The 25,684-nt window shown below is 65.0% G+C and overlaps 2 protein-coding genes across 2 annotated transcripts; one reads left to right on the forward strand and one right to left on the reverse strand.

The window, feature by feature from the left end:
• Positions 1–9,008: 9,008 nt before the first annotated feature.
• CLU (clusterin) lies at positions 9,009–16,502 on the forward strand. The gene is made up of 9 exons (XM_074153983.1): positions 9,009–9,039; positions 10,483–10,590; positions 11,494–11,642; positions 11,760–11,930; positions 12,935–13,352; positions 13,915–14,028; positions 15,494–15,720; positions 15,961–16,142; positions 16,262–16,502. Exons 2-9 carry the CDS (start codon positions 10,506–10,508, stop codon positions 16,266–16,268), a joined length of 1,353 nt encoding a protein of 450 aa, XP_074010084.1. The 5' UTR covers positions 9,009–9,039; positions 10,483–10,505; the 3' UTR covers positions 16,269–16,502.
• Positions 16,503–16,796: 294 nt separating this feature from the next.
• SLC35F6 (solute carrier family 35 member F6) lies at positions 16,797–21,340 on the reverse strand. The gene is made up of 6 exons (XM_074153985.1): positions 21,235–21,340; positions 19,394–19,466; positions 19,141–19,312; positions 18,598–18,810; positions 18,163–18,273; positions 16,797–17,623 (listed from the first exon to the last, which is right to left on the reverse strand). Exons 1-6 carry the CDS (start codon positions 21,309–21,311, stop codon positions 17,145–17,147), a joined length of 1,125 nt encoding a protein of 374 aa, XP_074010086.1. The 5' UTR covers positions 21,312–21,340; the 3' UTR covers positions 16,797–17,144.
• Between the last annotated feature and the right edge of the window lie 4,344 nt (positions 21,341–25,684).

Consider the following 25,684-nt stretch of genomic DNA (forward strand, 5'->3'; position numbering starts at 1 on the left):
AGGGGGGGGACACACGGGTGACGGTAGAGCCCCGGCCGGGGCTGGACGTTGGCCACCAAAAGATCTGTGGTGGAGAAGAAAGGCTGGTCCCGCGCCCGCCCTCCTTCCCTCCAGCCCTAATGACTAACAAATGTCCCACCGACGCCGGGCTGGCCTCCCTCAGCCCGGTTTTGGGGGGGCCTGGGGGGCTGGGGAAGGGGGGGGCTTGGTGTGGGGGGAGTCTGGCTTAGGGAGATGGGGGGCTGGGGTAAGGTTTGGGGGTTTGAGGACATGCATCTGGGTCAGGGACGTGGGGAGATGGGGCTGGGGTCCTGGATATGGCCCTTGGGTTGGGGTCAGGGACATGGGGAGATGGGTCTGGGGTCCAGGGTCCTGTTTTGGGCCCATGGATCTGGGTCAGGGACATGGGGAGATGGGTCTGGGGTCCTGGGTATGGCCCTTGGGTTGGGGTCAGGGATATAGGGTGATGGGGCTGGGGTCCTGCTTTGGGCCCATACATCTGGGTCAGGGACATGAGGAGGTGAGTCTGGGGTCCTGGGTATGGCCCCTTGGTTGGGGTGAGGGACATGGGAGGATGGGTCTGGCCCAGGATCTGGGTCAAAGATATGGGGTGATGGGTCTGGGGTCCTGGGTATGGCCCCTGGGTTGGGGTCAGGGACATGGGGAAATGGGTCTGGAGTCCTGTTTTGGGACCACAGATTTGAGTCAGGGACATGAGGAAATGGGTCTGGGGTCCGGGGTCCTGTTTTGGGCCCATGGATCTGGGTCAGGGACATGGGGAGATGAGGAGATGGGTCTGGGGTCCGGAGTACGGCCCCTGGATCTGGGTCAGGGACCCCGGGTGCTGTGGTTCGGACCCCCGGCCTCTGGTTTGGAGCGGTGGTCCCAGTTCAGAGACACGGCTCGGGGGTCCCATGGGGGCATTCGGGGGGGGCTTCCTTGCCGAGACCCCCTCCCCACCCAGCCTTTTGTGTTGGGCTGCTGCTGCCCTCTGCTGAGCCCCGGCCAGGCTCGGGGGGGGACAGCCTTCCTCCCTGCACGACCTCCCTCCTCCTCCTCAAGTCCCCCGGCCCCCTCTTGGGGGGGGGGGTGTGTGTCTCCAGCCCCCCCCCTGCTCCTCCAGCAGCCCCCTGCTCGCTCCAGCCCGTGGCTGCCCCTCTCATCTGGGTTATCTCAGGCAATTTTCCGTAATCCCCCCCAAACCAGCACCCGTCCCCCCCTTCCTCCCTCCCAGGTGGCTTCTGGACCTCCCCATCCTGTGGGTTTTTGGGTCCTGGAGCCTCCCTTTGGCCATTTCTGGGAGTATTTTTGGGGTCTCTCTGCTGCTTCCCCCAGACTTGCGCCCCAACCATGTCGTCCTGGAGAACACACCAACATCTACCACGAGAACTTTTCTCCATCTCCAGAGCCCCACCAGTGGAGGCTCTTGCAGATGTGGCATCTTTTTTTTTTTTTTTGGGGGGGGATGTTCACGAGGTGGCCACCAGAGGATTGGGTGCTCTTCACCCCCACCATCCTCATCCTCGGTGGCTGCAGTTTTGCTGCTCTTCCTCAGCTCCCTTCAGGCCGTCCCTGATGACTCACGGCTGGTGGAACCCATCCAGAGATGGCCCAGCTCTGCCCCGTCCCGGCTTCCTTTTGGCCACAGAGATTTTAACCACTGCCTGGCTACGGGATTTACTGGCCTGGCTACGGGACTTACCGGCTGGCAAATGCAGGTGCTAAATCAGCGTCAGGGTCACTCTCCTGCACCCCTGACTCAGCGTTTGGGCTGCTGGCTCACCGCAGAAGTTCTAAATATACTTCTGCTGGCTCCCTGCCATCAGTCCCTGGGCTACAAAGCCCCTGGGCTACCTGCCATGGAGTGCTGCTAGTCCCCCAGGGGAGCCCACAGCTCCCACCTTGCTGCTTCTCCTCCGGCTAATGGACCAGAGCTTGGGGTTCTCGGGGTGTCTGCACCACAGGGCTTGTAGTCACCCTCCATCGCCTTCATCGTTTGGTTTTAACGGTTGGACTTGATGATCTCAAGGATCTTTTCCAACCTAAATTCCAGGATTTCTATGATTTTAAGCACCAGAGGGGCTTGGGCGAGCTACAGCCTGGGAGCCACCAGGAGAGATGGAGAAGGACATGGACCCCACAATCCTTTGAAGAAGACCATCAGGATGTCACCTGGAGGTCACGAACAGGGGTTGAGACTAGGGTGTTGGACACCAGTGTCTCCTCCTCCTCCATCAGGAGAGATGGAGAAAGACACTGACCCCTCAACAAGGTCACCAACGGGGATCAAGACTGGGGTGTTGGATACCGGTGGCTCCTCTCCTCCTCCTCCTTCTTCTCCTCCTCCTCCACAGCTCCCAAAGACCTGATTGCTCCCAAAGGCTGATTTCTTGGTGTCAGGAATTCCTCGGGGAGGGGGGAGAAGGAGAAAAGGCCTTGAGGAAAGCATCCTCCTTATCTCCACTGTTCTCAGCCCAAACTGCAGAAGAATTTAACTCTTTCCCAGCCAAAACCCAGCTCAGAAGAGGAGAGAAAAAAGGCAAGAAAACTCGTGGCTCGACATAAAAATTGTTTAATAAATGAAGAAGGAGAAAAAAAGAGGGAGAAGAAATAAAGAAACCCAAACAAGTAACGCCATCACAAGGCCATCACTCACCATCTCCCACGGTCCCCCCCAAAAAAAGCCAGCCCAGTTCCCAGTTCTGGCAACACTGTCCCGTGCTCCCAGCTGGAGAGCTATGAAGAAAGGCCAACTCCATCCCAGTCAAAAACCAGTATATCCAGCAAGCCCTCCCTCCCTGCCATGGAATTACAGAATGGTTTGGGTTGGAAGGGACCTTGAAGATCATCCAGTTCCAACCATCTAGTCCTGCCTAAAAGCCCCCTAGTCCTACCTAAAAGCCCCCCAGTCCTGACTAGAAGCCCCCCAGTCCTGCCTTAAAGCCCCCCAGCAAGCCCAGTACCCCCATTTTCTCCCCACCCCAGGATACACAACACCCACAGAGAGCAATCTCCTGGAGGAGATGGTGGTGGTGGGGTTATGGCTACAGAGCATCCCCCTCCAGGCAACCCTCCAGCAGCGAGGCTTCGGTCCGCTGCTTGTAGCCATCCTCCTCCTCCCGCAGCCCCCTGAGCCAGAGGAGGATGTTGCCATTGGGACTGGCCTCCTCGCAGCCCCACCGCACCTCCAAGGGGAAGCCCGAGATGATCTGGTAGGGGCCGAGGACCTCTCCTGGAGCCTGCAGGGCTCTGACCCCCGCCAGCATCAAGGGCAGCATCTCCACCCATGCCTTGCCGGCCCCCCAGGCCAACCGCTGCAGGGTCTGGGTGGCCAGGACCTCCTGGTTGGGCTGCAGGGTGGTCCACAGGAGCTTCAGGCCAACTTCCTTCATCACCAGCCGGGGGACATCCTGCAGCCAGTGTGGCACCTGGGGCAAGCAGACCATGCGAGGTGTCCCGTAGCGCTCAAAGACCTTCTCGTAGAGCACCTGGGCCATCTCCTGCACCGTCCCCTCCCACAGCGGGAAGGCGTCCACCCACTTCGAGAACTCGTCCTCGACCACCAAGAGGGAGCGGGCACCTTCCTCGCTCTCAGGGAGGCCCTTGATGTGGCCCAGCCAGAGCTGCGACCATGGTCCCTCTACCCGTTGGGGCTGCATCCTGCCTCCTCCAACCCTGCCTACAGCACACTTGGGGCAGTTCTGCACCCAACGGGCCACCTGCTCGCAGTCACCTTCCCAAGGGACAACCCGCTGCACCCTTGCCAGGGTCTCCTCCACCCCCTCGTGCTTCCAGCTGTGGCAGCGGGCGATGATTTCTTGCTTCTCGTACCTCGAGGGCTCCCACATCAGCTGGTTGCCCACAGCCAGGGTGGACATCTTCCACGCCCTCCTGTCCACTTTCTGGCTCCACTTCTTCTCCTCCGAGTCCATGCTCCCGTGGACTCCCAGGTACCTGATGCGCAGCATCTCTGGGGTGTTGTGGACCCACCAGAGGATGCTTGACCACAAGTCATTGTCGGAGGTGGCCCAGGACTCCGGGTCCCACTCCCACTCTTCCATCAGGCCTTGCAACCTTTCCACCAAGGACAGGCAGTTGGTGTACAAGTAGAGGGGTGAGGAGCCCTGGTGACAGCGCAGGAGCTCCCCAAGAGCCACCAGCTCCGCATCCTCCTCAGCCACCCCGAGCAGCCACCGCTCTTCCAGGTTGGCCGCAGCGAAGCTAGTGGAGCAACCCTCCTGGGTGGCCAGGAACCACATGTTGGCCTTGGGGATGTCGGAGGGCAGCTCCTTTAGGGAGGGAGCGGTGGAGATGGGGACGCTGAGGGTGTGTCCCCACTCCTCAGGCTGGGGTCCCCTCACCATCATTCCACCAGCAGCCCCCTCATTCACCAGCAGCAGAGACCACTGCGCTGGGGGCGGGTTGGTCCCACAGGACTCCAACACTTCACCCCGTAGGAGGTACTTCCAAGGGGACTGGGGCATCTGGATAAGGATGGGGGCCGACCCCGTCAGGGTCTTGAAGGCCTCCACGGCCCAGATCGCCGCCAGGCACCTCTTCTCCTGGGTCAGGTAGGAGACCGTACGGCCCTTCAGCATGTGGGAGCTGTATCTCACCGGGACCAGCCGGCCCCCTGTGCCTTCCTGCAGCAAGGTGGCTCCCACCTCCTCCTTGCTGGTGGTCAACCTGATAACGAAGGGCTGGGTTCTGTCAGGGAACCGCAGGACGGGTGCTGCCCGGAGGGCGCCCTTCAGGCGGTTGAGTGCCTTATCCTGCTCCTGTTCCCAGTCCCATCTGACCTGCCCCCTGAGGAGGCGCTGGAGGGGCCAGGTCAACTTCCAGTAGTTGGGGATGTGGTCCCGCAAGACATTCAACTTCCCCAGCAGTGAGCGGAGGCTGCTGATATCCTCTGGGCAAGAAGCTTCGATGATGGCCTCCAACTTGTGGGTCTGGATCTTCCACCCTTTGGCCCCAATGGTCATCCCCAGGTAGGTCACCTTGGGCTGGACCAGCTGCGCCTTCTCCAGCTTGGCTTTAAAGCCTGTTTTTTGGATCAGCTTCAGGACTTCCCTTGTTCGGTCTTCAGTTGCCTTTCGGGTTTCCCCACTGATGAGGATGTCATCAGAGAAGGAGAAAACCCAAGGCTGATCTTCTCGGGCCAGCTGGGACAACATCTGCTTCACCCGCTGGTGCAGGATGGGGGTGGTGCTGTGGAAGCCCACGGGCAAGCGGGTGAAGAGGTACTGCTGGCCCCGGAAGGTGAAGGCAAACTTGGCTCTGGAGCTTACTGCCAAGGGGATGGCGAAGGACGCGTTGGAGAGATCCACCTTGGAGAAATACCTGCTCTTGGGGCTGAGGTTTGCGAGGATCTCAGCCTTGCCCAGGTCCACCGAAGCCACCACCTGGGGGGTGGCCTCGTTGATAGCTCTGCAGTCCAGCACCAGGCGACACGTCTTCCACTTGGGCTTTGGGATGAGCCGCACAGGGCTGTTGGAGGAAGACCTGCCTTTCACCACCACGTCATCTCTCAGCAGAGCCTGCAGGATACTCGCCATCTCCTGCTCCTCGGCTGCTGGAAGCCGAGGTTGCCGTTGGAAGGGCACCCATGCCCCGCTCACCTTCACCACCCCAGACACCAGCCCACAGTCTGTCTCATATCGTGCCCACACGTCAGGGAATTCCTCCTTCCACTTCTCTTTGTCTCTGTCTTCTCGGACCCTGACACATAGCATAGCCACTGTAGGCCTAGGAAGAGGTGGTGGACCTCCCTGCTCCAGGAAGTCATCATCATCAGAGTCCTCCCAGAGCTGCTCATTCTCAAATGTCTCCATCATGGCAAGGAGGTGGTGATCTTTCCAGTACACGTCATTGTACTTGGCAAGGTCCTCCAGCGGCTGGTACTGCTGCATCACAGCGACATCCACATGGGTGTCCACCAAAGCACCCACCTCTTCCGAGCTGCCCACCCTGCCTCTTGCCCCCCCCCCGCCCCAGGTCCATCAGCTCGCTCCGGTTCCCTGTTCCTGTAGGGTACTCACTGGTTTTGGTCTGCAGGATCACCTCCACCAGCCTGACCCCCAGCTCTCTCGTGGACCTCCCTTCCCACTTCTCCATGCCTTCTCCCAGGCGCTGCAGCTTCTCCCACACCTGCCTCCTCTGCTCCTCCCCACACCTTCCCTCTGCTGATGGAGGGTTCAAGTCCTCCCTGTCCCTCTTCCCTCCAGGGATGGGGGCATCAGCCTTGTCCTCCACCTGCAACCCCAGGCTTTGGGCCAAGCGGGTGGTCCTTCCCTCCTCATCCCCGCTGTCTCCTGCCTGGACCAGGAGCTGACTTGGACCCCTCTCACCCCCGTGGCCACCACCTCCCCTTGGCACCTCCCCATCCCGTGCTTCGCGCCCGACCATCGGCTTGTCCCAACCGTTTTCCTCGAGGTGTGGGACCCCGTTGTGGACCTTGACCGCCGACACCAAGGCTGCCTCCTCTTTCTGCTGGGCTTCCCCACCTCGGGTGGCTTTTTGGTGAGTCCCTGGCTTCTCCGGCAGCTCCGGCGCTTTCCCCTTCAGCTGGGCGCATCTCTTGGCAGCCTGTCCCTGCATCCCGGCATCTCTCCACCTCTCTGGAGTTTCCTGGGAAGCCTGGCGCTGCTTGGGTGCTTCATGTCCCACCAACCGCAGGAACCTGCTCAGCCCTTGGCCTTTATTGGGGTGCTGCACCCGGTGGAACCCCACAAACTCCCCCTCCGGGTCCCCCAGTCTCGGCCACCGGCCACCAGCATCTTCCACCTGGGCCTTGGGACCCCTCTCTTGGATGAGCAACCCCAAATCCACAGCTTGTGAAGCCGGCGGTGGGGGGAGGCCCCCCTTCCGCTTGTCCTTCCTGCTCCAGAAACAAGGCATCGCACCCCAAAACCGGTAAGAAAACTGGGTCTCACTCCAGCGGCCCCCCTTCACCTATCTCCTTCGGCACTGGGGCTCGCGGTGTGGGACCGAGGGGCGTCCCCTCCGTGCCAGCAGCACCCCGGCAGGAGCGGCAGCCAAAGGATTAAAAGGCTGCCCCGTGCTTGGGGAGGAAGAGGAATCTGGGGGAGGATGAGGAAGGCTGGTCAGGCCTCTCTCAGGGGGAGGAGTATGGCAGCAAAGCCACAGACAAGATGGCCCCGGTTCTGGAGATGTCCCCTTTTCATGGAGGTGTCCCCTCTTCCGTGGAGACGTCCCCTCTGCGCCGTGCGCTGGGGCTGTGGGGAGCAGAGCAGGGTGTGGGAAAAGGGGGGAGTGGGGGGGGGGGGCGCTGAGGAAGCAACAGCCCACACCCCCCCACCATCACCCCCAGAGCCTGTGCCCACCTTCCCACCCCCCCTGCCCTCCTACGGCCTGGGGAGAGCACGCACCCCACGGCCCCCCATGCACCCGACATGGCCCACCCGTGGTCCTGAGAGAGCTTGCCCCCCCCCCCCCCCCCCCCCCCCGTGTCCCGCACACGGACCGGGAGGAGAACATGCACCAACATGTCCCCTATCCGCTGCAGGGAGAGTTTGCACTCCTTGCACACGCGTGTCCCGCACACGGACCCGGGAGAACACGCACCCACGTCCCCTATACAGTCCTGGGAGAGCTTGCTCCCTCCCCCCCCGTGCCCCCCCCCCCCCCCCCCGCCGTGTCCCGGGAGAACACGCACCCGCACGTCCCCTATACAACGGAGGAGAGTTTGCATCCCTTGCACACGCGTGTCCCGCACACGGACCCGGGAGAACACGCACCCACGTGTCCCCTATACAGTCCTGAGAGACCTTGCCCTCCCCCCCCCCGTGCCCCCCCGTGCCCCCCCGTGTCCCACATGGCCCCTATAGAGTTCTAAGAGAGTTTGCCCCCCCCCGCCGTGTCCCGCACACGGACCCGGGAGAACACGCACCCACGTGTCCCCTGGAGAGTTCTAGGACAGCTTGCCGCCCCCCCGCGCCGTGCACACGCGTGTCCCCGTGTGTGTGTGTGTGTGTCCCCTCCCCGTCCCTCCGTGTCCCCCCTCCCCAGCTCCCCCGTACCCGCTCCCGTCCCGGCGGGGGCCGCTGTCCCGCGGGGGCCGTGGGCTGCTCCCGCCTCCGGGTTGTGGCGAGGAGGTTGTGGGGGGGGACGGTGGGGGGGGGGACGGGAGGGTTGGCCACTTGGCCAGCACCTTCCCAGCCCCCTTGCGCGCTGCCCCCGCCCCTTTACTGGGCGCCAACCAGTTCTCCCAGTGCCCAAGGTTGCATTTTTCGCACTGGGCCGTAATCAGCAGCCGGGAAGTTGTTTAACACCCGCCCCCACCCCCACCCCCCTCCTCCGGTCCCCCCCCCGCCACAGAGGGAGGGGGAGCTGCGGTTTCGGGCTCCGGTGTCGCGGGGGGGGGGGGGGGGGGGGGGGGCTCGAAGGGGCCATGGCCGGGAGCGGAGGAGGAGAGGGGGGGGTCGTGCCTCAGTTTCCCTCCCCATGTGGGGGGATGTTGCAGCTCGGGGGGTGGGGGGGAGGAGGTGTGTGTGTATGGGGGGGGGCAGATGTTCCCACGCAGCCCCCGCTGACTACGCGGCCGCGGGTGGGAAGGGGATGCTCCGTTCGTACCAGCCCCCCTCTCAGCCGCCCTCGGAGGGCGGAGGGGCGGAATAGGGGTCTCCCGGGAGGGGGGTGTCTGGGGGGGGTAATGGAGTGCGCAGCGTCCGGTGAGGTTTTACCCCCCCCCCCATCCAGATTGCAGCACCCGGATCTGGGGTGCCTGGGAAGAGTGCGAGCCCCTCCCCCCCCCCCCCCCCCCGCCCTGTTTTGGGGTACCGCGCCCATCCCTGCGGCGTCGGGGCGCAGCGCATCGGAGGGTGGGGGGGACATGGGACGGGATGAGGGGGGGGGGGGGCACCGGGAGGGGGGGTGGGGGGGTGGGCCGGTCCGGGGCCGGTCCCGCCGGTTCCAGAAAGCTCCGGGGCCGGAGCGGGGCGGACCCGCTGCGGCCGGATAAATAGGGGCGGGCGGGGGCGGGTGAGCGCGGCGGAGCTCGCCAGGGCGGCTGGGGTGCAGGTACAGCCTTCCTTCCCTTCCCTTCCCTTCCCTTCCTTCCTTCCCTTCCTTCCCTTCCCTTCCCTTCCCTTCCCTTTCCCTTCCCTTCCCTTCCCTTCCCTTCCCTTCCTTCCCTTCCCTTCCCTTCCCTTCCCTTCCCTTCCCTTCCCTTCCCTTCCCTTCCCTTCCCTTCCCTTCCCTTCCCTTCCCTTCCCTTCCCTTCCCTTCCCTTCCCTTCCCTTCCCTTCCCTTCCCTTCCCTTCCCTTCCCTTCCCTTCCCTTCCCTCCCTTCCCTTCCCTTCCCTTCCCTTCCCTCGATGTAATGAGTTTTAGCCGGTCTCAGCCACTGCTGGAAGACTCCCCGGGCTGGGCACAGAGTGCCCCCCCCGTGGTGCCCTCCACCCCGGCCGGAATGCAGTGGGGATAGCAGGGATGGGGTCTCCGTGCCCAGTTTGGGGGTGCAGGGTCATGCCTGGTGGGTCAGCCCAGGGTGGGTGGGGCACGGCCACCCCTGGGGGTGGGGGACCTGCTGTGGGGCACCCCGGGGTGCCCCCGCCCCTTTCCAGGCCGTGCTGGGGGAGGTGATGCAGCAGGGAGGATGCTCAGCCTCTTCGGGCAGGAGTTTCCCACAATGCCCTGGGCCGGGCAGGATGGAGCTGGGCTGGGATGGGGGGGGTGTCATTTGGGAGACAACACTGCGGGGGGTGACACAGCAGTGCAGGGGGGGTGACACAGCAGTGCGGGGGGGGTGGGGGGGCAGCAGTTCCCACAGCCGGTGCTGCTGGGGGGGGTTGTCAAACCCCCATTGCACATCTCCGGGGGGGGCTGGTGGCCCCCAGGATTAGTTGGGGGGAGCTGGGGGGAGGGGGCAGCACTGGGTGCCTTGGGCATGGTACCCTTCGCGGGGGGGGGGCTGCAGTGCCTATCACTGCCCACCCCCGCCTGCAGCTGGCAGGAGCCCAGCACTGTCCCGGCTTCGCCCCCCCTACTTTCCTGCCCCTTGCAGCCCCCCTCCCCCCCCCCCTTAGCCCCTTGCAGCCCCCCCTAGTCCCTCTCCATCCCTCGGCAGTGTGGGGGGGGGGTGGGGAGAAGAAAGGCAGCGCTGGCTCCCGCAGTGTGGCCGGGGGGGGGGTTGGGGGGGGCCGAAATCCGTGCCCGGTCACCGTCTTGGCCGCTCGCCCTGCCTGGCCCTGGGCCTGGGGCTTGTTTGTCCCGCAGGCAGGCGGGGGGGGGGACACACAAGGCGGGGGGGGACATACACACAGGGCTCCGCATCCCACCCCCCCCAGGGCTGCAAGCGGGACCCCACTGCCCAGGGACCCCCCCGCTGTGTAGCGCTCTACAACTGCTGTGTCCCCAAAATCATGCCCGAGGGGGGGGTGGAACTGGTGACTCAGAGCCCCGTGTTCGAGGTGGGTGGGGGGCAGATCCTCCTCTGAGCCCCCCCCTGCTCTGCCTGCGCAGGCAGCTGCCTCCGGGACGGGACCATGGCGCTGCTGCTGCTCTCGCTGCTCGGCCTCCTCCTCGTTTTGGGGGGGGGACAGGCCCTCGTCCCCCCCAGCGAGCTCAAGCGTGAGTTGGGGGGGGCTGCCTGGGGTGGGGGGGGCTGCCAAGGGGGGTGCCGTGGAGCAGGGCGGGGGGCAGGGGGCTTGGCAGCTCCATGTTCAGGGCGGCGCTGGGGGGGGAGGATGCAGGACCCCCCGGGTTAGTCGGGGGGGCAGCTTTTAATTTTTTTTTTGAGCGTGGGGGGTGTTCCCTGCAGTTTTGGGGACAAATGGGATGGCTGTGGGGTGGGGGGAGCACAGTGCCCATGGTGGGAGTGGATGGGGGGGGGCATGGCATCATCTCTGGGGGGCACAGCATCATCCCTGGGAGGCTGGGGGTAGGGCAGGGTATAATCCCGTGGGGGGGTTGAGAGGGTGTCACAGCATCGTCCCTGGGGGGGGGGGGGGGGCTGGATGTGGGGGGCATGGCATCTTCCCTGGGGAGCTGGATGGGGGGGGGCACAGCATCATCCCTGAGGGGTCTGGATGAGGGGGACACGGCATCATCCCTAGGGGAGGTGGATGAGGGGGCATGACATTGTCCCTGGGAGGCTGGGGGGGCTGGATGGGGAGGTCACGGCATCGTCCCTGGGGGGCTGGATAGAGGGGAACGGCATCATCTCGGGGGGGAAAGGATGGGAACCAAGGGATGGGGATGGCACAGCTCCCCACCACCACAATGCCATTCCTGGGGGGGCGGTGCAGACAGGGGCCCCTGGGCAGCACTGCCCAAATACTGGGGGCGGGGGGGGGAAGTGAGATTTTGGGTCACTTTTCTTGAGTTCTGTGAACTGGAAACGAGCAAATATCTGGGGTTGGGGGGGGGGGGGCGGGATTCCCACCACCTCCCGGGGAGCAACCGGCTGAAGGATGCTCTTCCTCCTCCTTCCCCCGGCTCCCGGACCCCCCCCCCCCCCCCCCCCCCCCCCAGAGATGTCAGCCACCGGCAGCAAATACATCGACACGGAGGTGGAAAACGCCATCAATGGGGTGAAGCAGATGAAGACCCTCATGGACAAGACCAGTAAGGACCACCAGGCCATCCTGCAGACGCTGGAGGAGACCAAGAGGAGGAAGGAGGTGGGGTGAGGATGAGGAGGGGTGGGCTTGGGGAGGGGGGGGCGTATCCTAGGGGCTCTGGGGGGCGGTGCGTGATCCCTCCTGGGATGCGGTGGGATGTCTTGGAGGACCTTGCAGGAGGCGGTACGGCTGGCGCGGGAGAAGGAGCAGGAGCTGGAGGCCACCCAGGAGGTGTGCAACGAGACCATGCTGGCCCTCTGGGAGGAATGCAAGCCCTGCCTCAAGCACACCTGCATGCGCTTCTACTCCCGGACCTGCCACAGTGGCTCTGGGCTAGTGGGCCGGCAGGTGAGTGGGTCCCCCTCAATCCCCCCCCCTCAAACACTCCCTCCAAAAGCAGACGGTGATGCTGGGAAAAGGGAAATTGAGGGCACTCTCGGCCAGTTTGCTTGGTGACACCAAGCTGTGTGGGGCGGTGACATGCTGGAGGGAAGGGGTGGCATCCAGAGGGACCTGGAGAGGTGGCCCCGTGGCAACCTCATGAAGTTCAAGTAGGCTAAGTGCAGGGTCCTGCCCCTGGGTGGGGGCAACCCCCGGTCCCAGCCCAGGCTGGGGATGGAGGGATGGAGAGCAGCCCTGAGGAGAAGGGATTGGGGGGGCTGGGGTGGGTGAAAAGCTGGCCATGGGCCGGCAACCTGCGTTGGCAGCCCAGCAAGCCCCCCTCACCCTGGGCTGCATCCCCAGCAGCGTGGGCAGCAGGGAGAGGGGGGGGATTCTGCTCCTCTGCTCTGCTCTGGGGAGACCCCCCCCCAGTGCTGCCTCCAGCTCTGGGGCCTCAGCACAGGAGAGACATGGAGCTGTTGGAGCGGGGCCAGAGGAGGCCACGGAGATGCTGGGAGGGCTGGAGCCCCTCTGCTGGGAGGACAGGCTGAGAGAGTTGGGGGGGTTCAGCCTGGAGAAGAGAAGGCTCCGCGGAGACCTTGGAGCCCCTTCCAGTCCCTCCAGGGGCTCCAGGAAAGCTGGGGAGGGACTCTGGATGAGGGAGGGGAGCCCTAGGAGGAGGGGGAAGGGTTTGACACTGAAAGAGGGGAGATGGAGATGAGATGTGGGGAAGAAGTTCTTTGCTGTGAGGGTGGTGAGAGCCTGGCCCAGGTTGCCCAGAGAAGCTGTGGCTGCCCCATCCCTGGAGGGGTTCAAGGCCAGGTTGGAGGGGGCTTGGAGCAACCTGGTCTGGTGGGAGTTGTCCCTGTGCAGGGCAGGGGGTGGCACTGGATGGTCTTTAAGGTCCCTTCCCACCCAAACCATTCCATGATTCTCTAATTTGGGCCTGATCCTGCTCCCCTGGCCGGCAGCTGGAGGAATTCCTCAACCATTCCTCGCCCTTCTCCATCTGGGTGAACGGGGAGCGCATCGACTCCCTGCTGGAGCGGGATCAGCGGCAGGAGCGGCAGTTCGAGGACCTGGAGGAACGTTTTGGTTTGCTGGAGGACGGGGTGGATGACATCTTCCAGGACAGCACCCAAGTCTACGGCCGCCTCTACCCCTTCTTCCAACCCCCCTTTGGTGGCTTCCGCGAGGCTTTCCGACCCCCAGTCCAGCATGTCCGCCTTTCCCAGCGCGGCGGGAGGTTTTCCCGGGACCTGCATCCTTTCTTCCAGCATCCCTACCACGGCTTCCACCACCTCTTCCAGCCCTTCTTTGAGATGACCCAGCGGATGCTGGAGGAGGCGCAGGGCGGCTGGGAGCACCCGCTGGGTGGCTTTGCCACAGGTAGGGTCCTCCCCCGGGGGCTGGGGGCTTCCCAGTTTGGCTGGAAGCCGCGGTTTTATGGCCATCAACCCCCCCCCATACACACCCCTCCCTCCGTCCTCCTCGTTAGGGGTTGAGTAACTTTAAGAGGATGAGCTCAACCCTAATACGAGACACCAGAGAATCCCCACTGGAGTCCAGGGAATCACAAGCTCCACTTGTTTACGGAGCTGGGCTGGGTTTTTGGGATTTTCCCCTTCCCTTTTAAATCTTGGCCGCCCCTGTCCCGCGAAGGTGTTTATTTTGGGCTGTCAGTGCCAGTGTCACCCTGGTGTCACCCCGGTGTTGCCCCGGCTGCCGGTGCCGTCACCGTCTGCCACCACAGCCCTGGCTGAAACACCCGGGGAGGGGGGCAAAATTCCCTGGAAAAATCACTTATAAAATTATGTCCCCTCACGTCACCCTGGGTTGTTGGCTGGGGCTGGTCCCGCAGCTCTGCCCACGGTTGGGGGGGGTCGGTGGTGCTGTCATGTTGTCCCCCCCACCAACCCGGTGGCGTTTTGGGGTGCTGGGCTCCCCGCAGAGTCCCGTAACTCCAGCGACGAGCGCATGGTGTGCCGGGAGATCCGGAGAAACTCCGCCGGCTGCCTGCGGATGCGAGACGAGTGCGAGAAGTGCCGGGAGATCCTCTCCGTGGGTGAGCCGGGACCCGGGACAGGGGGGACCCGGGATGGGGACCTGGGGAGGGACACATGTAGGGGATGAGATGCCACAGAGTGCAAGGGGGTGCAGGCAGCGGGGGCGGGGAGATATAGTGGGGTGTAGTCACTGGGGACCGGGGCGATGGAGATGTGATGGGGTGCAAGGGGATGCAGGGAGCAGGGCTGGGAGCAAGGGGATGGGATGTGGGGTGCAAGGGGGGGGCACGGCCTGAGGGAGACTGAGGTATAATGGGGTGCAGGCACCTGGGACCGGGGGGATGAGATGCAGTGGGGTGCAGGCACCGGGGCTGGAGCTGGGGGGATGAGATGTGATGGGGTGCAAGGGGATGCGTGGAGCGGGGCTAGGGGTAAGGGGATGAGATGTGGGGTGCAAGGGGGTGCAGGCACTGGGACCGGGGCGATGAGATGCAGTGGGATGCAGGCACTGGGGCCAGCGGATGAGATGTGGGGTCCAAAGGGGTGCAGGCACTGGGGGGGATGAGATACAGTGGGGTGCAGGCACTGGGGACCGGGAGGATGAGACGCTGTGGGGTGCAAGGGGGTGCAGGCACCAGGACCAGGGCTGAGGGGAGGAGATGCGATGGGGTGCAAGGGGGTGCAGGCACCAGGGACTTTGGGGATGAGGTATTGTGGGGTGCAAGGGGGTACGGCACCGGGGGGATGAGATGCAGGGGGGGTGCAAGGGGATGTAGGCACTGGGGGCTGGGGGGATGAAGTGTGGGGGTGGCCAAGGGGGTGCGGGCACTGGGACCAGGGGGATTAGATGCCGTGGGTTGCAAGGGGGTGCAGGCAGTGGGGTGGGGGGGACGCGATGCTGTGGGGTGCAAGGGGGTGCAGGCACTGGGGGGAAGAAATATAGTGGGGTGCAGGCACCAGGGCCAGTGAATAAGATGTGGGGTGCAAGGGGGTGCAGGCACCAGGGACTGTGGGATGAGATATTGTGGGGTGCAAGGGGGTACGGCACCGGGGGGATGAGATGCGGAGGGGTGCAAGGGGATGTAGGCACTGGGGCCTGGGGGGATGAAATGTGGGGTGGCCCAAGGGGGTGCAGGCACCGGGGCCAGTGGATGAGGTGTGGGGTGCAAGGAGGCGCAGACACCAGCCCAGGGTTGGGGGGGGGGACGAGATGTGATGGGGTGCAAGGGGGTGCAGGCACCAGGGACCGTGGGGATGAGATATTGTGGGGTGCAAGGGGGTACGGCACCAGGGGGATGAGATGTGGGGCTGGGGGGATGAAATGTGGGGGGTGTCCAAGGGGGTGCAGGTACCAAGGGGATGAGATGCTGTGGGGTGCAAGGGGGTGCAGCAGCAGGGGGATGAGACGCGTTGGGGTGCAGGTACCAGGGCCGGGCGGATACGATGTTGTAGGGTGCCCCAGGATGTGGGGTGAGCCCTGGCCCTCTCTGACGTCCCCCCCCCTCCCCGAACTCCCCCCCATAGACTGCCGTCAGACGGACCCAGCCCAGAGCCAGCTGCGGGAGGAGCTGGAGGACGCCCTGCGCTTGGCCGAGCGCTTCACCCGCCGCTATGACGACCTGCTCCGCTCCTTCCAAGCCGAGATGCTCAACACCACCAGCCTCCTGGACCAGCTCAACCGCCAGTTCGGCTGGGTCTCCCGCCTGGCCAACCTCACCCAGGCCACCGACGGCTTCCTCCAGGTCACCACGGTGAGCCCCAGAGGCTTCCAGCCCCCCCCCACACCATGATTTCCACCACCCCCCCCACTAAGCAGGGCCCACAGCCACCAAAAGTGGGTCAGGGGGAGAAAGAGGCGATTGTGTTGCCCGACCAGGCAACAATAAGCGGCCGCGGGGCCGGCTGCCAGGGCTAGGGGCCAGTGTCGGGGGCTAGCCCAGCTCTCCCTGCTTTATGTGCCACCCCCCCCACACACTTCTTTCCATTTCCAGGTCCTCTCCAAGACTCCCAACCTGGAAGACCCCTCAGCCCCCCCCGACACGCAGGTGACGGTGCAGCTCTTCGATTCGGAGCCCCTGTCCCTCACGGTGCCGGGGGACATCCCCTGGGATGACCCTCGCTTCATGGAGACGGTGGCCGAGCAGGCGCTTCGCCACTACAAACAAAATGCCATGTGAGTCACGGGAGATTTCCCCCCCCGCGACCCGCCCCCCCCCCCCCCCAAACCCCACAGCAGGGCTTGTGGGGGGGGCATCCCATGGCTGACCCCCCCATCCATCCTTCCTCTGGCAGAGAGTAGCCGGGCGATGCTCCTCAGCCACCGCAGCCCCATCAAGTCCCCTCCCCGTGCCAAGGGGGGGGTCGAATGCTGCTGCCACGGCCCCCCCCCCCCCCCACCTCCGCCGCTGCTGGGGTCCCACACGGGCCCCAACCGAACAGAAAATAAAGGTAGAGTCGAACAGCCTGACTGTGGTCTCCTGTGCATCTTTGGGACACGCTTCCCCCCCCCAAAAAAAAAGTAAATAAATGTTGCAAAAAGCAGGGAATATTGCAAAACTGTAGGGGGGGGGTGGGAAGCCAAGGACTTGCTCCCCCCCCCCCCCCCCAAACCTGGTCCAGCAGGAGCTCCCCCACCCAGGAGCCCCAGGCTCGCTGCCTTCTCCCACACCCCACATGAAAGGGGTCTGGGGTCTCTCCCTCCCTTGGGGACACCGAGGATCATGTCCTGCAGGGCCCCCCCCCCCGGGGGGGACAGACCCTGTGCCCCAGCCCCACTTGGACCCCATATCCCCCCACCCTGGATCAGCAGACACCCAGGGAACAAGTTGGGGGCCGATGTGCTTTATTGGGGGGAGACACAGTTTGGGGAGCAGGGGGGCCAGCCCCAGCCCCACCACCCCCCACAGCCCCTTGGGAACAGGGGCAGAAGCTGCCCCCTACCCTCAGCAATGGGCTGGGGGGGCCGTTTCCCACTGGGAAGGGCAGGCACAGCCTCGCCATCCCCCCCCCCGGAGCCCTGGCAGCGAGATGGGGGAAGATGTTTCTCCAGGAGGATGGTGACCGGTGTCACCACCACCACGTCCATCCCCTCCCGAGGAGCAGGGGGGGCACAATCCGGGGAAATAAACCCCGGGGTCAAACCGGACACGGGGACAAGGTAGCCGTGGGGGGGGGCTCAGTTCTCGCCATGGTTGATGGCCGTGCTCTCCCCACGCAGCAAACCCTCCCGTTCGGCCGCTCCAGTGTCTTCCTCCCCCCTGCGCCGGGGCAGGAGGGTGAGGAGGGGCCGGTGAAGGCCGTTATAAAGAGCAGCACCCATCAGCAGCACCCCAAACCCCAGGATCTCCAGACCGTGGAAGGTCTCCCAGCCCAGGGCCAGGCTGACGGCCCAGATGACCAGGGTGCGGAGGCTGTCCAGGACCATACGGGTGGTGGCACTGATCTCCTTGGTGACGCTGATGCCGGCAAAGTTGAAGAAGGCGATGCTGCTGATGTTCCCCAGCAGGGCCAGGGCGATGAGGGGCCGGTGGCCGATCTGGCAGAAGGCATCCAGGGCGTCTTCCAGCATCCGCCGAGGGTTCCCGCTGAAGCTGCCAGCTGGGATGTAGTACATGGGCACCAGCAGCAGGGCCAGAATGATGAAGCCAAAGAAACCTGGGTGCAAGCAGGTATCACAATGAGTGCTGGCTCCACAAACCATCCAGGGCTGCGTGTTCCCCTTCCCTGGTCTCCAGGGAGACCTTCGAGCCCCTTCCAGTCCCTCAAGGGGCTCCAGGAAAGCTGGGGAGGGACTCTCGATGAGGGAGGGGAGCCCTAGGAGGAGGGGGAAGGGTTTGACACTGGAAGAGGGGAGATGGAGATGAGATGTGGGGAAGAAGTTCTTTGGTGTGAGGGTGGTGAGAGCCTGGCCCAGGTTGCCCAGAGAAGCTGTGGCTGCCCCATCCCTGGAGGGGTTCAAGGCCAGGTTGGAGGGGGCTTGGAGCAACCTGGTCTGGTGGGAGGTGTCCCTGCCCAGGGCAGGGGGTGGCACTGGATGGTCTTTAAGGTCCCTTCCCACCCAAACCATTCTCTGATTCTCCTCCCTGCCCCGTGTGACCCAAGCCCCCACCCAGCACCCCCTTTGCAGCCCTCCCCAGGAGGGGTTTGCAGCCCCCTCGAACGCTCAGCCACCCCCAGCCGATGTCGTGACAGACCTTCAGTGCCGACGGCCCGCAGCGGGTGCACATCGTGCTTGTAGACAAACTTCTCCTCCAGCACCATCTGGATGGCAACGACCACCTGGGCCATGATGATGAGCAGGTCACCTGCGGGGAGAGGAGGGAGGGAAGGGAAGGAAGGGGAGATGAGGGTGGGGAAGAGGAGAGAAGGGGAGGGAGAGAAGGGAGAGGAGAAGGGACAGGAAGGGGAGAGAAAAGACGGGAAGGGAGAGATGGAGGGATGGAAGGGGAGAGGAGAAAGGACGGGAAAGGAAGAGAAAGGGAGAAGAGGGACAGGAAGGAAGGGGTGAGTCTGAGCCCCCGTCCCCCTACCCACAGAACAGGCAGCCCAGCAGAGCCCCACACATGCCCTGTGGGGGGTTATTATTCCCCCTGGGGACCATCCCGCCTCCCCCAAGGGCCACCACCTACCGGTGATGACCTCGCTGAGCTTGTGTTTCTGGTCGTGGGAGCTGTGCAGGTCAGCCAGCCCCACCACCACCAGCCCCACGATGGTGACCAGGATGCCCAGCCACTGGCTCAGCTCCAGCCTGCGGCCCAGGAAGGCCACGGAGAGGAGCCCGGTGAAGATGATGACGGACCCTCGCAGCATCTGGAAGCTGGAGGCACTGGTCATGTTCAAGGCTGCAGGTAATTAAGAGCAGATCAGTGATTAACGGGAGGAAGGGGCAGCGACACTGTCCCCCCACACTCCTACTTGGAGCTGGGAGCAGTCGTGCCAAAACGGAGCCCCACAGGAACCTTGTATCCGCCAGGGAACATGGCTGAGCCCTGCCACAACTCACTACATGAGTGGCAAGTGTTTTGTTTTCACGTCTCTCACCAGCTTCAGGGTCATTTCCCCCCCCAAACCTGAATGCACCACGGAGTCCTGCAGCCTGACAGCTGCGTCTGCCCCCAGGGATGGGGTGAGGAGGGGGGACAGAGGGTGCGTCCCCTGTCCCCAGCACTTACCCACGTACATGATGCTGGTCCCAGTCATGTCGCAGAGGGCCGGGGGCAGGAAGAGCAGGGGGCTGAAGGGCTGCGATGGGGCCATGCTGGGCTCTGGCTTCCGCCGATCCCTCCACACCAGCAGATAAAACACCCCCAGGCAGGAAAATTCACCCAGGAACATGCCCACGGCCTGCAGGAAAGCGGGGTGAGGGGGGGGGGTGGCCCTGCTGGCAGGGCCCGTCCTGCCCCGGGGTGGGGTGGGGGGACTCACCTGCAGAAAGGGGTGCTGGAAGCTATGCTCCTCCGTCCCACCGCAGCCAGTCGCGCTGAAGTTATCAGCCCACCTACGAGGAAGAGGAGAGGGTGGTGGCTAGAGGAAGGGGACCATGGGGAGCCCGAGCGCACCCCGAGAGCCAGCCCAGGGCCACTAGCCCCTCCGTGAGGTGACAGCTCCAGGGACAGGACATCTGTGGGGAAGGAGATGTGGCTGTCCTGACTTGCCGGCAGCTCCTGGCCCGGCTCCCGGCCCTGAGTGACAGGCAGGGAAAGGGACACCGCTGTGTCACACAGCCCCACGATCCGGTGTCCCATCACTGCCAGCACCGGCCAGGCAGCACCGTCACCTCTCCGGGGAGACCAGGACAGCGTGGTGGGGGGTCACCCCGACTCCTTCCCTCCTCCCTGCGTCAACCCCCCCAAAGACTTGGGGGCTACGAGGGACACAGCCCATAAAAGATGCTGGATCCCAGGCTGGGGGGGGGAAGCATGTGGGCAGCAGCTCCCACCGCTCACATGCTTTTGGGGTATAACCCCCCTTTTTTGGGTGTCCAAGCAGCACAGAAGGCAATGCTGAATGAAAAGAGGCTGTGGCACAGGTTCCCACGGCCCCTTTTGGGGAAGATCTCCCCTCTTTAGAGACCATCCGCATCGGGAGGGGACCCCATCCCCTTGGTGGCCGGTGGCCTGCCCCTCAGGACATCCCGACACGGGCACCCAGCTCCCCTCTGGCAGCTTTTTGCTGATGCCGAGCGGCCACAGAGCTGCTGAGCTCGGGGAAAATGGAGCAGGAACGGAGACCAGGGCAATCCCCAGCCCCTCGGTGAGGGGTTTTTCAGCCAGGCCAGCAAGATTTCAGCATGAGTCAGCCCCGGGTGACCCGCCGCAGTCCCTCCGCCACGGGCCAGCGCGGGTCCCTGTGTCGCAAGAGGCTTTGCCGGGGCCACACACGAGTCTCGTGAGCTGGCGGAGAGCTCGGTGACACCTCCTGCCTCTCCTCTGCCCCACAGGGATTCTGTGCCTTAGTTTCCCCCACCTGGGGACCACAGTCTGCTGTGTCACCGGGGCCAGCTGGAGCTCAGCCACCAGGTGAAACCCCGCTGATGCCCACGTGTCTGCCCGGCAGCAATGGGACGAGCCGGCCGGGCAGGTCTGCCTGGCCCGGGCAGCTCCTCATCCTCACCATGAGGACTGGGAGCACCCCAGAGTGCTTTTGGGGTGTGCTGGAGCGCAGGGAGCCTGGTTTTGGGGGGCACTCGCACAGCTTCTCCCCAGCACCCATGGTTGGGGAGCTGCACCCCTTGGCAGCACCCACAAGAAGGCTGAAGACCCCCTGGCCAGGCAGCCCCCCATCATCAGGAGCTGGGCCCCCCAAGCAGCAGCAGCCCCAGTCCCTATGGGGGCACCCCACAACCCAGGGCTACCCCCCCAGTGTAATGGCAGCCCCCCAAAGCCAGAGCACGGGGGGGGCACAGGGCAGGTCCCGGGGCTCTGCCAGCACAGCCTGGGCCGTGGCCTGGCCCCTCAGGCCGCACATGGGGCTGGGGGTGCCGGGGGGGGGAACGGGACCCGGAGCCCATCCCGGGGTGTGACACCCCCGAAGCTTCGGGGGGACCAACGCTGGGACAGAAGGAGGGGACAGGGGCCCTGAAGACCAGGCTTCGACCCGCCGGGGGGAGCGCGGGGCCTCGGGGCGGGGGGAAGCGGGGAACAGGCTGCCCTGAGGCCCGGGAGGGCCCCGGTGGGCCCGGCCCCAGGCCCAAGGGGGGACCGGGGCCGCCGCCCGCCCCTAGCCCCGGGGGTGCGGGTCCCCCCCCAGCCGCCGGGAGGACTCACTTGGCCGCCAAGGTGTTGATGGAGCCGGTGAGCAGCATGAGGGCGGCCAGGCCCAGCTGGTACCGGGACCAGGCCATGGCCCCGCCGCCGCCGCCGCCTCCCGCCCTGCACCGGGGCCGCCGCCGCACGGCCCCGCCCCACGACCCCCGGCCACGCCCCCCCGACCGTACGGCCGCACCTCCGACCCCGACGCCACGCCCCCCTGGTGAGTCACGCTCCGCCCCCGATTGGCCCCGTTCCGCCCCTCGGCGTGTAGCCACGCCCACCGGCAGGCATAACCCCGCCCCACCGCGCCCAACCACGCCCACCGGCGGGCATGGCCCCGCCCCCGCCGCCCTCCCGGGGCCCGGGCCCTGTGCGCGGTCCTAGTGCCTCCTGTCCCGGTGCAGCCGGTTCCGGGGCTGCCTGCCCCGATGCTGCCGGTCCCGGTGCCGCCTGTCCCGGTGCTACCTGCCCCGGTGGTCCCTGTCTGAGGCCGCCCGTCCCGGTGCCGCCTGTCCCGGTGGGCCCTGTCCCAGTGCTGCTGATCCCGGGGCTGCCGGTCCCGGGTCTGGCTGCTCCGGTGCTGCCTGCTCCAGCGGGCCCTGCCCCGGTGCCGCCTGTCCCAGCTTGGTGGGCCCAATGCCAGTGCTGCCGGTCCCAGTGGGCTCGGTCCCGGTGCCGCCTATCCCAGTAGGCTCGGTCCCGGCGATGCCTCTCCCGGTGCCGCCGTGTCACCGTCCCCGTGTCGCGACCCCCGCAGACCGCGCTCCCCACACTGTGGTCCCCCCGCTGCCGTTCCCCTGCCGCCATCCCGGTGCCCCCGGTCCCGGCGCCACGATCCCCCGGTGCCCCGCTCCCCGCGGTCCCCGCGGTCGGTGTGCCCGTGTCCGGCCCGTCCCCGCCGCCGCGGTGCCGGCAGATGGCGCCGGAGGAGCAGCTTGGGCTCCCCGCCGCCTCCGGGGCTCGGGACCCGCCGCCCTTCTCGGGGCCGGGAAGGAGCGACGGACCCCCACCCCTCCCGGGGTTACCTTTCCCGGCTGCCCGGCCCGGGCTAACCCTACCCGGGCTACCGCTGCCCTGCCCGGGCTACCCCCGTCCCGCGTGGGCTACCCCTGCCCCCGGACTAGCCCTTGGTGGGGCCGGGTGTGGGTGCCATCCCGGGGCACCCGAGGGTGTCAGGGCCGTCGCCCATGGACACCCCCCCCCCCCCCCCCCAGCGCCCCCCAGCTCCCTGGGGCTGGTTCTCGGGGGGGTAGTTCCCCCCCCCCAGCCCCGCTGGTGGCCAGTCCTGGCCCCCGGGGTCTCGCCACCCACCCATGACCGAGGGGTACCGGGGGGCCCCTCCACACCGGGCTCCGCTGCCGCCCCCCCCGGGCCTCCCCGCCAGCCGGAGATAAATTGTTTTTCCATCCGACGTCAGCCCCGGCGGCCGTGACCCGTGGGAGGCGGCGGAGGGGGGGGACACACCAACGCCAAGGGCCTTCGCCAAGGCTGTCTGCGCCGGGCAGAGTTAACCCTTCCCGCGGCGGGGGGGACCGGGTGGGGGCACGGACCGGCGGGCATCGCCGTCTGCCCCGGGGATGCTGCGGGGAGGGGACCTCAACCGCCCCCTGGGGCGGGGGGAGTGGTGGGGAGGGGGGCGAAATGTGTCCCTGGGGAGGGACATGATGGGGAGGGGACTGAAATGTGTCCCCGGGGAGGGACATGATGGGGAGGGGACTAAAATGTGTCCCCGGGGAGGGATGTGATGGGGAGGGGTCCGAAAAGTGTCCCTGGGGATGGATGCGGTGGGGAGGGGACAGAAATGTGTCCCTGGGGAGGGACATGATGGGGAGGGGACTGAAATGTGTCCCCGGGGAGGGACATGATGGGGAGGGGACTAAAATGTGTCCCCGGGGAGGGATGTGATGGGGAGGGGTCCGAAAAGTGTCCCTGGGGATGGATGCGGTGGGGAGGGGACAGAAATGTGTCCCTGGGGAGGGATGCAGCAGGGATCAAGTGCTGGCTCTGGTGGCTTTGTGGTGGGGGGCTCCTCCCGGACCAGGGCAGGGGCAGATCAGCTCCCCCAAACCCCGTGGGACCGGGACACCCAGGAGCCACTGGCCCCCACTGCCGTTGAGGCTGTGGGTCTGCCTCGGGGACCCCCGGTGTCATCTCCAGCTCATTCCGTGTCTCATGTCCGTCCCCCCCCCCCGGCGGAGACCCCTCAGCATCCCAAAGGGAACGGGTGAGGGAAGCAGGATGCGGCCACCTCCTCCAGGCCCCGCCGACTTCTTCTTTGGTGCCACCAACTGCATGGCCATTTCTCATCACAGCCAGCAAGACGACCCCTCCTTGGCCCCCCCGTCTCCCTCTCCGTCCCTCCCCACAGCCTTCACCCATGGAACGTACTGGCGACACCATGGCCATGGCCACCACCGTGCCACTCGCCGATGGCACCTGTGGGGATGCTACAGGCTGGGACAGCTGGGCAAGGGGGATGGGACAGCTGGGGGTGGTCCCCCGTGGTCCCCCGTGGTGGTCCCCATCCTCCATCCTCGGATGGGTGAGTGTCCCAAGGACATGAGGGCGAGCGGCGGCAGAGCATACGCATGCCCACCCTCCCACGCTGCTGCCAGCCCCACACAGACCCCCATGTGGGGCCACGTGGGGTCCCTGGGGTCCCCGGGGGGGAGGAGATGGGACATTAGGGACACTCAGCACCCCAGGACACTTGGCAGGGTGGGGACAATGGCATCTCCTGCCCACACGCGTGAATCCCTGCAGGCCAGTGCACATGCATTCCCCATTCCCCATTCCCCATTCCCCATTCCCCATTCCCCATTCCCCATTCCCCCCTTCCCCCCTGCCCCCCCCCGACTGAAGATTCACTCCCCAGCCTCACCTAATTAATGAGGCCCCTCCCCTCATTAACAGAGTGCTTAATTCTTCCATTTCCCAGGCTCCACCCCCCTTTCCTAGACTCGGGGCCACCAGCTGGAGCCGAGCCTTCCCTTCCCTTCCCTTCCCTTCCCTTCCCTTCCCTTCCCTTCCCTTCCCTTCCCTTCCCTTCCCTTCCCTTCCCTTCCCTTCCCTGTCCCGGGGGGTTTGGTTCCCCCAACCTTCAAACACACTTTGCCCGGGGTGGCGGGCGGATGCCGGCAGGGAGACCATTGCCTGCCACCACCTTGTCCTTGTCACCGTCTGGACAAACCCGCACCCAGCCCTGATGCCAGCCGAGGGACGGGGTGGCTTTTCCTCCAGGCATCCTGATTTTTGGACTCTGGTGAGGTCAGGAAGGGAGTGACACCACCCCATCACCCTGGAGTGACATCGTGCCACATGAGATGATGCAATGGTGGAGATGCCACCCCTCTGCCCGCCCTGGGTCACCCCACTGTCCCCATGACCAGCTGCGGGTCCCCAAGCTGGGGCTGCTGGTACTCCCCATCCCATGGCTCCATCAGGACGTTCCTCCCCAGCACCTCTCCCACGCCTCTCCCCAAATTCGGATCAGTGAAGGGGCAGGTTGGGGACAGGGAGAGGTGACACCCAGCATGTCCCCATCCCCGGGGTCCCAAGCCCCCCAGCTGCCTCGGGATGCCCTCAGTGTCCAAAGGACCCCGGTGCAGGGCAATAGAGACGTTGAGGCTGCGCCTGGGGTGGGGAGAAGGTCAGGGTAAGAAAAATAAGGTTTCCCCTTCCCCAGCAGGAGCTTTTTGCTGGGTTTAATGAGCTGGGAAGGGAAAACAGAAACACTTAATAAGGCTTTTTTAAAAAAATTAAACTCCTATTTACTAAAAATGGCTTTAGAAACCACAGCAATGTGAGTTTTCATTTCTTTTTCTTTTTCCCCCCCATTAAAACTCCCTATTTTCCCCCTTCTCTGCCTGCTTCCCACCCCCTACCCGGCTCCTTTTCAGCTGGGATGGTGGCCTTCGCTCCCCAGCCCTCTCTCCTCCTCTTCCTTGGGGCTTGGAGGGGGCAGCGGGATGAGTCCCGGCCACCCCGGGGCTGTTTCCCCATCGGCTCCGATGCTTAATACCGGGGAGGAATTTTAAGTCGCTCCATCGGACTGTAAATATTTGGGCTACGGCTGACACGGAAAATTTAAGTGCTTTGAGAGGGAGAAAAAAAAAAATCCACTGGGGATGAAGCAGAGGGGAGGGATGGCTCGGGTGCTCCTAAACCCCTTGGGGATGCTGCTATGGGGGTGTCCCAGCTCCCACCCCATCCCCTTGCCCGTGATAGCAACCTGCCTGCCAGAGAGGACCAGCCCCTGCAGGTCCCTGTTGCCCCCCTGGGGATCCTTCACTTTCCCAAAGCAGATGGTGGGGCTGGTGGACCTGCTGTAGGTGGCCAAACCTTTTTTCCTGTCACTGGGCCCGCTGGGAAGTTCCTGGCTCCATGCTCTTCCCCATCAGGTACTTATGGCCATGGTGAGACCCCCCCCGAGCCTTCTCTGCTCCCCACCTCCCTCAGCCTTTCC

The sequence above is a fragment of the Numenius arquata genome, chromosome 9 (genome assembly GCF_964106895.1).
Source record: "Numenius arquata chromosome 9, bNumArq3.hap1.1, whole genome shotgun sequence".
NCBI classification, from domain to species: domain Eukaryota; kingdom Metazoa; phylum Chordata; class Aves; order Charadriiformes; family Scolopacidae; genus Numenius; species Numenius arquata.